A 12149-nucleotide genomic window follows, 5' to 3' on the forward strand; every position below is an offset into this window, starting at 1 on the left:
TTCAGCAATTCTGGACATCTGTTGTTAAGTTCTATGTAAATGAGAAATTCGAAGCAGTTACTACCATTAATAACTCTAAACAGCATGAGGCTGGTGTACTCTCCATATTAGAACAACTGTCAAGCCTCCTCTGTGGCTAAATGTGTGAACATTTATTAATCTGCAACTACAATATAATAAATTTAGACCCATAAATCTGATAAAAATGTGCTCTAAAATAACTTTAACTGTGCAGCTAAATGATGCGGACAGGATATTTACGTACTTACTACAGTTCTGTTCAGATTTTGCACTTGAGTGATAATATGGTCATATTTGGAATCATGGTCATATTTGGAATCAGATCCAGGTGGGGTACTGAAGTAATGATTGCTCAGAACATGATCTCTGGTAAATGATGTTAATTTTCATATCAGTCATGAACAATATTATTTTCCAGACAGTAATAGCTGCTGTTGAATGGAATGCAGAGATACAATATATGGTCACTCTGCTATGTCGACACTACAACCTGTTAGCTGTGTAAGCATACATAAATGTGTTGACTGCTTGATTTTACAGTTTTAAAAAGTTACTTGGAATGCTGTTGCTGCTTTTATTGCAAAGGTTTTTACTGAATAAAGAGAGGAGAGAAGTAGCGAAAACCAGACCCTTCACTGTGTGTGAATGGGTGAATGACAAAGTTCTTTGTTGGTTCTGTAACCTTGCACTAAAATTCTGAACCTGACCTGACTTTATTTGTCAGTTCTTTGTATTTTTTGTTAAAGACAACCAATTAATTTCTTCCTCTTGAGTTATTAGTTTCCTCTGGACCTGGACCTACAGATGAGCTCCAGCTGATTGAGGTCCATGACTGTCAAACTTCCTCAGCGGGCCGTTCCTTTTGTTCACCAGGGGAAGGGGACATTTGGTTTATAGTTTATTTTGACCATTTATTTAATGTTTCTTCTTTTTGAAAGTTAGTTTAAATCTGATATTTATTTAATTTATAGATTTAATAATATTCTGACTGGTATTTGTTAGGTTCTTGTGTGTTTAGTTACCCCCTTGTGTGTTAGCAGTGGTCTGATCAGCCACTATTTAAGTTCCCCTCATGTCTTGCTTGTTAGGTCAGTTTGTGCTTGAGTTCGTTTTGTTACCACCTGAGTTATACTTTGTTATGTTGATCTCAGTTTGGGCCCAATTTATAATTTTTTTATTATTTTTGGACATTGTTTTGTAATAAATTAAGATTATTATTTTTTTATTCTTTTATGTCTCTTTGGCTGGTCTATGCAAAACCCTCTCACATTTAAAACTTCTGAACTTTGAGTCACTTTATAGTTTACAATCACTTTATTTCTGAGACTTTCTAAGCTGTGACATTTAGGTCTGAAAATGAAAAGGTTAAAGTAAGTTATTAGTTAGAAGTGTGATTTCACACGCTAATGTGATGTGAGTTAGGTCAGTAAAGATAAAAATAAGGAACAGCTATCTTTAGTTTAAATCTCCATTGCCAGAAAATATCTCTGCAAAGGGTCTTTACATTGAGGCTTGCAACTTTGGTTTCTTTTTAAACATGAACAGTATTGTAGCTTATTTTCAAAATGCCTTTTTATATTTGAATGTATCTGTGTGTGGGTGTATGTGCATAAGGTGGAGGATATGTACATGGATGTTTAGAACACTTTAAGATTTACTGGCTTGATCTTGGCTTGATCTTTTCTTGCTACACAGAATTTCTATTTTCTGTAAATTGAATGCATGGTAAAGCAACTATTCTTTCCTTGTATTTACATGGATCACCGACATAGCAATAATATCTTCTGTTTCAATCATAGACAGAAGATAAAAAAAAGACCAGTCCAATTTATTGAACTATTCCTTTATGTACATTTTTTGACTTTGGTGTAGCATCACTTTATCAGAGAGCAGCAACTTTGTTCATATTTTACAGAGAGTACACAGTGTTCTGTTTCATTCAGTTTTGCTATGTTCAGTCAGGGTCCATGTTGGAAGTAGTCCACTGTGGACAAGGCACTGCTGTGGGAGATTTTGATAGATGCGTATGTTTGAAGTGTGTCACAGCTGTATGTTGTAAAAGTAAACTGGTCACCCAAGCTGCCACAGTGACTGATGCATGGGATCCCTCTTCGTCCCGTTGTCTTACCTTCCTGAGGACTCTGCTGTCCGCTGCGGGGGGCCTTGTCTGTGTCATCACGCTTAGGGTTGTCCACCGAGCGGAGAGACTGGCTGCGAGAGAGATGGCGACCTTTGCCTAAAGGAGGATGAGGCAAGGCCAGGAGGGGGAGGAGGGGCGGGGTTAGCAACCAGAGCTCCTTCATTAATGGCTTATATTTGGGGCACAACCGTGACGTGATTGGTCACCCAGAACAGCATCAGCCAAACTTGGGACTTGTGTTGTGCTGTTGGTGTTTATGTGCTGTTCCTGTGTGCTGACGATTTCTTTCAGTTGTTGTATAATGCTGTTCAGAATCTTGAAGTGCCTCTGCTGGAATGACTAAGTATGAAAATACACTTAAACCCATCACAGCTGCAGCCATGGCTTATTGTGTGAGACAGAGAAATGCATCAATCGTTCTGCCCAGATGAAAAGAAGCTTTAAGCTGTCAAACATTTCAATGAAAGCACTTGGTAAATAGTCTGTAATAAATAAAGAACTCCGATGCTCACTGCCTGAGTCACTTTAGCCATTTGAGGATTTTAGGATTTTGAAATAATCAGGTATTTGCATTATTGGCCAAAAAAACCAGTTGACCGTGCAGGTTTTCTTATTTTCATCGATCAAAGTCCCCTTTCCAACATGCACTCCTTAACACAAAATACTGATTCAGATGCATAAGATACACAACAAAAGAATAAGTTACTAGGAAAGGAAGGGTAAATGTAGAATATCTTTAAAATATCCAACAAACACAAAGTTTCATTGGTGGACAGAACCAAAGCCAGTGGGAAAAGCTAACCTGTGCATGACTGGGAGTTGCAGGGCCGACCTTCCTCCACTATGCCCTCGCACAGGAAAGACTCTTCTGGAGGTGACTGGCAGGTCCGAGCACGGGTTTGGATTCCTCCACCACATTCACTGCTGCACTGTCCCCAGTGGCCCCACACACTCCAACCACCTGCAAACACAAACACAGCCAACAGAAACAGTCACTGTTAAAACACTGCAGTACTGTCAACACTAAATGTGAATTAACTGACAACAGCTTGAATAAATAAAAAACAAAACAGTTTATTTTTCCTGGAATGATTCAATGAATATATATGTTCTTCATACACTCTGAAGCAAATTTTGCAATTGCAACAAACTAACAGACTGTGTAATGTTTCACACAACACAGAGGTACTGTAGAATGTTTTTTGCTATATTAACTTATATTAGCCATTAGTCAAACTAACAAACAATGAAACATGGCTTTCAACATTTTTTACAAGAAATTAGACCCTAAATTAACATTCCTCCATGTTTAATCTGATATACTGAAAAAAATTCCTGTGCAATCCTGCCTTCATAGTTTATAGCCAGTAAATAGAGTCCTCGTGTGTATGCTTCTCTCCACCTAAATGCAGCTGTGACGGTTTCAGCAGTTTATTGGACATCCTTACTGAACAATCCAAGGAACACAGCAGATAGGTTAAACGTAGGATTAGGTTGAGAAACTGCAAACCTACTAGAGCATGCTTTTCACCAAAATAGACAGGAGAACATTGTTTAGAGAATCATGGAAGAATCATGAGATAACTGTGGAAGAGATTCACAGCTCAAGATGGAGAATAAGACAAAAAGACAGTTCTTTCAACCCTTTTCCACTAGAACCTCATGTTCATGTGCTCAAGTTCATGTCTACATGATTAAGGTAATTTTCACTTACGCTTGAATAAGAGGCTTTGTGTGAGTGAGGTTATCTTAGCAGAGTGGTCCCACGATGTGAAAAGCAATGTGGCATTAATATTTGACATAAATGCAACACAAGTACAAGAACTTGTGTTGTGTTTATCTTGCATCTTGTCATTACCCCACAAACCAAACCTATTTGCAGTGTTGCTATTTTCTTTAGAACACGCAATATTGCAAGTTTTTACAAATGTTAGAACTGATCCTTGTAAGGCAGTTGCTCTTGTGACACAACCAACTCCACCCCTATGCAGTCAATGACTGACAGTCTCCTGATGTTTTTCCAGTCAGGAATCCCATGTAGGTACTGAAGAAAGGGGCTAGCACCATATAAACATAGCGGAAACTGAGTGGAGCTCAGCATTGATTAAATGCTAGGGGAAAAGGGCCATTAATATTGGACTACACAAATCTGGTCTTAAGCAAAAAGTAACACAAAGACAGCAGTGACCTGTTTCCACATGAAAATCTCTGACAAGTTTTGAGAAAATTGATGTTGACATATACTGTCCATCTAGTCCAACCCAACTTTGATTACTTAGCAAAAGCAGGCAAAAACACTGCTCTAGAATGTGATGTTTGAGAGTCCTTTCAACATCTGAAGTACGAAGAAGGCTAAGAAATGTAAATCACTCAACTGTTAGAACACAGTCTCTTTTCTTGAAAGATTGGGAGCAATTATTTCCTGAGTTGTCAGATTGGGATTTCTGGATGTGCAGCTGCTTTGTCAATGTACATATGTGTTCCTCTAATTTAAATTTTTTTTGTTCAATCAGGAAAAAAGGCAAATATCTTTGCCATAAAGGGATTTTATTTAAAAGCTTTCATTTAAAAAAAGTGTTTCTGAGGAATACCCACTATGACAGAAGCCTCTGTGATAAAGCTAATTATCAAGGTAATCGCTTGATAATGGACTCTCTTCATTGCACACACAGCCTTAGATGTGAGAACACATAACATGTGCAAATTGTTTATATAATGCCCTTCTATATTCCATAGAAGTACATACCCTGCAATGTTCCATTACCCAACATTACACACACCAACTGAGGCCAGGTTGAGAAAATACAGGAGGTACAGCTACCATCTATTATATCCTAGTCTACAAAAACACATAAAGAATCTCTTGTTGCAAAGACATTAAAGTAATCATCAGAGCAGATTGAGATGATAAGACTGTGTGTGAGTAAATATTTTGAAAACTCACCTGCAACATCATGAACTAAGCATCACACACTGATGGTATCTTGCAGTGAAAGAGTGTCTGAGGGGAGATTTTTTCCTCCAGAACCATGGTGTGATGAATGCTATTGTCATCGTCAAATTCCCTGTTTGGCTATTCTGATTTAATGCTCACCATTAAGATGTGTGCTGATATGAGGAGGATGGAGCAAAGTGCTGCCGAACGACTCTCTCCCCGCCTGTGTCCTCCATGCTCATAAATGTTTAATGGCACAGACAGATGCCTTTAAGCCCCCACAGGCAACGACAAATATGTATTAATCTGCATGAATAGAACATGAAGTTGGCCCACATCCAGACGCACACAGTTTTAATTACTCGCAAATCAATTTCCTTCAGGGGCGAGACTGGGATGAGAGAGGCACTGTGAAGAGCACTTGATTCAGTGCAAAGAGTCAGACCTACACACACACGTACCCCCACCACCGCACACACACAGATAAATCTCTTCTGCAGCTGTTTGTCATGTCAATATGCCAGAACTATGAGTGTAATATGACTGATGTATATAGAGCACTGTCAAAAAATGCATGTTTGAAAAATTTTTCTTTTATAAATATCATGAATATATTATTTCAAACTATGAAGCGTTGTAGTTATCAGATTACTATTTGTCACATACTTTTGAATTAATCTGTATTTTGTACTGTATCTGGAACACAAACAAGTTGAAATGGTTACCGTGCCTAACAAAGCCATGTCTCTGGTAGGCATGCTAATAAAGTATGTAGACAAAATCTGTCCCAGCCAATGAAAATACTGCTATCGCTTAGATCAGTGGTGTGCAACCTATACAACACAGAGAGCCATTCTTGACCTCAGTCTGGATAATAAACTCATTTAGAGCCACAAATGTTACATTGTCTTGATACATTTCTTCTAGGAAACTGGCCATTCTTAAAAAAAACATAATTATTTGGATACATTTTCCTCTGGGACATTTCGTTGAAGACATTCCACAGAGCTACATGTCGCTCCGGAGCCACAGGTTGCAGACCCCTGACTTAGACCTTTAAGAACTACAGGGAAGTGTGGTGAATTGGGTAGATTTCATTGGTAACAAGAGAACAGAAAGGAAGAGAGTACAACATGGTTGAAAGTATTACGACATGAAGATAAGTGTTCAATAGACAGAGGTTTGAAATAAAAAGTAAAAGGATTTGACAAAATGAAATATCTTCTAGGTGAGGAAGCTTACATTACAAAAACAACATTACACATTTTTTACTGTAATCACACCTTTTTCACATCTATGATGTTTTACATCTCCTTCTGTTTTATCTACTGTGTCTTTTTGTCTTATATTTTATAAAGCACTTTGTGGTTTCTGACCTGTGAAAGGTGCTATATAAGCAAAGTTTATTTTCTTACTTGAGGGAAAGGTTGGGAGCCACTGTTAATAAGCGATATTACTTAAAATGTCCAGCAGCTGGCATGGTCTACAGTCGTAGAGATGGTTTTGGGTTTGTCTGTGTACACCGGAACCAAGGAAAGACCAAAAACAAGGAAAAGGTTTCTAGATTCCAAATTTCTGGATCCAAAGTCTCAAGACTTTTTTTTTACTGTAAATGAAAAATAGCTGCTCAGAAAAAAAATATATGCAGTATTATAAATACCAAGGTGTATGCCAGTGGTCTCAGTGCATTTTTTGGCAGAAAGAATGCAATGAGGAATACACACAAAGACAGAGTTGCCTTTGTGTGTATTCATCCCAATCTAATCCTCACTGGTTCCCTTTTATAATGGTGTGTGAATGCTAACACAAGAATTTGTACGAGGGGAAACTTTTTTCAAAGTTAAAAAGAAGAAAATTTAGAAAGTAGGAGGAGAGATCTTACAAGAATACTGAGAATGACTTATTTAAGCTCTCACTGTAACAAGGTGCATGTTAATGTTTTGTTATTCATTCTTATAGTTCTATACTGATTGTTCTCATTTTACTGAGTTTTTTTTCCACTTTCATTTTCTTGAGGATTCTTTTTGACCAAAGCTGTACAACGCATCCCTGGAAGCTGAATAAAGATATAATTATTGAAAAAATGACCAACTTTAGAATTACTGCTTGAGAGAAGTTACCTTAACATACTTTACATCTTCTATAGGTTATTTAATTTTCTACCATGTGATTTTCATGGATTTTACAGAGCCTAAGTAAAGTGTCAAAGTATAATCAGCTGCATATTTGGCCAACGCTTAGATATATTTATAGCTGAATGCATGGTTACCAGTTTCAAAGAGCAATTTTTATTCCTAAATAAATAATATGTAATTTTTTTGTAGAACTCATGGAAGAAAGGAGGCAGTCATGTTGATGTGAATATGTACATCTATTTTAGGAGGCTTAATGTCAGCCTGGTACTCCAGAATGACCTTCAGCTCCTCTCCTCAATCTGAATTCTGGTATTATTGTGAATAAAATAATAAAAAAGAAATTGACAGATGTTTGGAACAGAGAATATCACTCTTTCCTTCAAATGAAGGTTTTAGCAAGACTAAAAAAAAAAAAGACTTTTCAGGTCTATTTAAAGAGAAGATTTTTTGAAATGACAATGATGGTAACTTTTTATTTTTCCTGCCTCATAAATACAGTCTTGGAGAGGGCAGAAAAATGTGAGGGGAGTAATGGAGTTTTGTCTTCCCAGGTCTGCAAAGACATTTCATTATATTCTCAATTTAGAGGGGGCTTATATTTGAGCACCTCGTCACAGGAGCATCTCTCCTCTGCAAGGCTTAAACTCATCCTCCATCCTTCATTTTCCACAGTCCCCACTTTATTCTGATTATCTGTTTTTGCCAAAACACACACTTTCTTTGCAGTGCTTGTGTGTGTGTGGGCGTGAGCATATGTGGTTGTACGGTTCACTGGGTGCATGTGAGTGTGTCGACAAACTTCCTGAAAGTCACCTTCATCTTCTATTTGGAGCGAAAGGATGACTGCATGGGCATCTCTTCTTTCAGCTCCAGTTTCTGTACTTTTGATCAATAGCTAGCACTTAGTGCACACAGACACACACACACACCCATCCACCCACGCACGCAGGCACATGCACATACACAGGGTTTTAGTGGATAGTATGACTGCAGATTTATGACTGAGGAATGTGTATGTTTGTGGAGCTGTTAGGGGAGGAAAGAATGGCTAAAATATGATGTTTACGGCCACTGTAGAAACAGGCCGCCAGTTGGGGAGGGAGGAGCTGCAACTGGGGGGAAATGTTTAGAAAGACAGAGACATGAGGATGTAGGGGGAGAATAATGATGAAAACATGAAGCGCAGGCAGCAGTGGGGTGACTGGTTCACACAAAGCTGTGTGGCTGAATGAAGGATAAGGCAAATGCTGACACCCAGAGGACAGAAGCAGTCAACTGCACAGTAGAGATAACAGGCGGTGAAAGGAGGAAATGGGTGAGGGGGAGCAGCAGGGGGGAGCAAGATGAAGGTAGACAGGAACAGAAAGAGGGAAAAATGTGAAAACCGATAAGATGAGGAGGAAAGGGGGTGGGGGGTGGATAAGCTTCACTTGAATGGCACAAAACGTTAAACTCGTACACAGATGAAAACGCTCACACATGAGTTTCCTCATTTAAAAGGGAACAAAGATTTTTTTATCTGGAAGTTTATTTTATTGAAAAATACCCAGCTGAACTGATCAAACTGATATTCTGCTCTACGGGCAAAAATGTACCTCTCTATATAATAATCTGTAGAGGAAATAACATTAATTTATAATCTTCCAGAATAGCAAACATTTTAACTATTATAGTTTTGTTCTTTTCTATAGATATAAAGGTCCAAAAAGGTCAGCAAAGCAGTAGTGAATTTAAATTGAAATTCTCATTTTGAAGATGAATTTGATTAAGGCCAAAACTTAAAAGACATCTTACTTAAGAAAATAGCACAAAATTAATAAAAACAAACAACTATCCTCCGGTGTGTTTCAGTTTATTTCACGTTAACATGTAGTAAAATAAAAAGCACACAGAACCAAGTGTGTGTTCCCAATTAGAAATTGCCATAAATTAAATGTTGCGTATTCGCCGATCACCTGTTATGCTATTCTCTGGGCATTTGTTTTGTTTATTGAACACCATTTAGCAGCTTTCAATCTACTGGGTGTTGCAAAAAGTACAACTACATGGGCAATTTGGTTTCCATATTTTCCTCAAGCTAACCTTTTTTGCTCCAAGTCAGCTGCATCATCACCCAGGCTACTTTTCAAAGATCTAACAATATTTCTCCACTGCTGCACAGCATCAGATGGAATCTGAACATTTGTCACACAGCTGATTAGAAATAAACAGAACATTCTTGGATTTCCCTCTACTGTGCATACAGTTCAAGTTAACCTGAATGACCAATACACAATTCTTCTTCTGCAGTTTGACAACTCCTCATTACATGATTTAATTTTTAGTTTTTTTTTTTCCCCACCAGGGGTCCTTTTTGTGGGCTCTAGTGTCCCTTATACCACAGTAGGCTGACAGGAAAGGGGGAAGGAGATGGGGGAAGACATGCGGCAAATGTCGTCGGGTCCGGGAATCGAACCCGTGACGGCCGCGTCGAGGACTGAAGGCCTCCAAGCGTGGGGCGCGCTACCCTCTACGCCACCGGAGCACGCCCCATGATTTAATTTTTAATAAAAATGCTATTTCAAGACAGAACTTTAAAGTACTATTTAAAGGGCTAATTATATTTTAAATTAATTTTAAGGGACCAGCATTATGTGTTTTCCAGGAACGTAGCGCCATTTTAAAGCACAATCAATTAACTATGTTATATTCAATTGTCATGAAAAAACCACATGCACACACTGATTCAGCACCTTAAAATACGGCCTCCGGAGACAGTTCCACCAGGTTTTGCTAATTGCTGCTGGCTAGTCTGAAGGAGCTGAGAGCTGAGTGGGGGAGCTGTGGACTGGGCCTGCTCTGAGAGGCAGAAGCTTGGAAGCTTGGAAACTGCAGCTCTGAGGCAGACTTTGAAGGCTGAGCTAGGAACACAAGGGTGTTTTTGACAGCTGAATGGTTGACATGGGAGATAAAGGATTTCTCAAATATGCATGAAATAATTAAGTCAATACTCCAGCTATGTTTTTGATGAGGGAATAGCATTATAACATAAGGTAAAGCTAAAGATTAGCACTAATTAGGATTAGTAGGCCTCCACTGACACCTCCCATTACACCACCCATGTATTCTGATTGGAATATTCATCTCCTGCTCCTCCAATCACAGAAGAGACCCATCTATTTAAATTCCTACTGAGCTTTCAATGCTGTGATTTTGTTTCTTTGTTTTGGAGTCTCTGGTGAAACCTTTGGCTTGACATGTTCTCTTACACTAATTGTTCCTGCCAGGTTTCTTTGTTTTAGTGCATAGTTTAGGTCCTGCTTGTTTTTTTTTTTTCTTTTTGAGAACCTAGGTGGTTTCTGGATGCAGGATCTAGTACCTGATTGATACAAAGTTTGTTAGAGTGAGTTCTGGTTGAACTCCCCTGGAATATTTTTTCCCCTATCTAACCTGACAGTTCTGTTTGTGAGTCAGGTTTTAGTCCTGTATTTTATAAATATAATTTATACCTATCATGGTGCCCTTCCTTTAGATCAACCTCCTCTTTCCCTTTCACTTTAAAAAAATCTAAATAATACACCACCTGTTTTTTTTTTAAAACCCATTCCATCTGGTTCATTGTTACTTCCCTTGCTGAGCTGGGTTGTAACAAAAATCTTAACCTGGGACTCTTGTTTTTTTTGGAAAGGCTACATGCATACATACATTCAACTTTTTTGTAAGACCAGGTTACAGAAAAACTTTGATCTCAACCTTTTGAAAAAGTTGCTGGAAAATCTGTAATTTTAAGCTGCAACAATCACAAAAAAAAAAAAAAACAACATTCCAACACCCGGTAGGGACTGCCTGGTCAAACATTTCAGCTTATTGTTTGGCTATTTCCCATCAACTCCACTGGTATGGCTCTCCCTCACTGTGAATGTCATTTGTAGAGGAAGCTATGGCATAAATATTGCTGTCAATTTTGAATAAATTCCTTCAAAGCTGAGACTCAATGTATATAAGTCCTGCTCAGATATTTTAGTGTTAGCTGCTCGTTCTGTAGAAGTGACAGGTTGTCTTTCTAAGTAAATGTCCAATAAAACATATGAAAGCACAATTTAAAGTATGCGATTGTCACCTGTTAGAAAGTGGGCGCTGCAAACTCCGGAGTTGTTAGTTTCTTCACCTCCTGGTAATAGCTGTAGATTGTTGATCCACTTTTCTCATCTTTTTTCTGTAAGTTTATAAAATTAACTCCCTTGTGACCAACTACCTTTGAAACACAAAAATAATGTTTATCTTTCTCTATAGTCTCTCTAACGGATGGAACAACCATACATGGCACAGACTTTAGACATTTTGATGCTGGATCAACAGAAATAAATGGGCTGCATTTACTTCTGGCCCTCCATCTGCATTGGGTGACGTTGGTGCTACGTCATCTAAAACTCAGCAATAGAGCTTCTGCCACATTGTCTAGCATGCATGTTGAGGTAAAAATGAGGAACTGAAGCATTTGTGAAGCATTAAGCGCTTTCTGTCAGACAATCAAAGCATGACTATCGCTCTTGATGCGTCCCTTGATTTTCTTCAATGTGCGTGATTTGGATGAAGGGTGTAGAATTTAACTGGTTCTGATGTATTAGCATGATATGGGCAACATTGGCAACAGCCCAGGGCGGCATCTTTTGTGGAATGCCATCAGTTCCTCAAGTAGCTCCCTTCAGCCCTCTCACAACCACAGGATCTGAATGTCAATATGAATGAATATGAATGTGAATCTGAACGTCTTGTGCAATGCACCATACCCTCCCTAACCCCCTTTGTGGTGGGCCAATGGGAGGAAGAGGAGAGGGATGGTGCTCTGTGTATTAAGAAGGATTATGTTACTTTTACCAATAAATCAGCTTCTGTTTTACATATTTAATGACACATCCGTGGCTGAAAGTCACATGAT

General features: G+C 38.5%; 1 protein-coding gene across 7 annotated transcripts in view; it reads right to left on the reverse strand.

The window, feature by feature from the left end:
* The window catches only part of adgrb1a (adhesion G protein-coupled receptor B1a), a 163097-nt gene that overhangs the window by 81063 nt on the left and 69885 nt on the right, over positions 1-12149 (reverse strand). For all 7 annotated transcript variants that reach the window (XM_044116712.1, XM_044116711.1, XM_044116707.1 and 4 more), the window contains exons 3-4: positions 2964-3122; positions 2150-2257 (exon numbers count right to left, since the gene is read on the reverse strand). In XM_044116712.1, coding sequence (XP_043972647.1) covers positions 2150-2257; positions 2964-3122 — 267 coding nt within the window. The remainder of the gene's footprint in view (positions 1-2149; positions 2258-2963; positions 3123-12149) is intronic.

This window comes from Gambusia affinis, linkage group LG05 (genome assembly GCF_019740435.1).
Source record: "Gambusia affinis linkage group LG05, SWU_Gaff_1.0, whole genome shotgun sequence".
In the NCBI taxonomy this organism is placed as follows: domain Eukaryota; kingdom Metazoa; phylum Chordata; class Actinopteri; order Cyprinodontiformes; family Poeciliidae; genus Gambusia; species Gambusia affinis.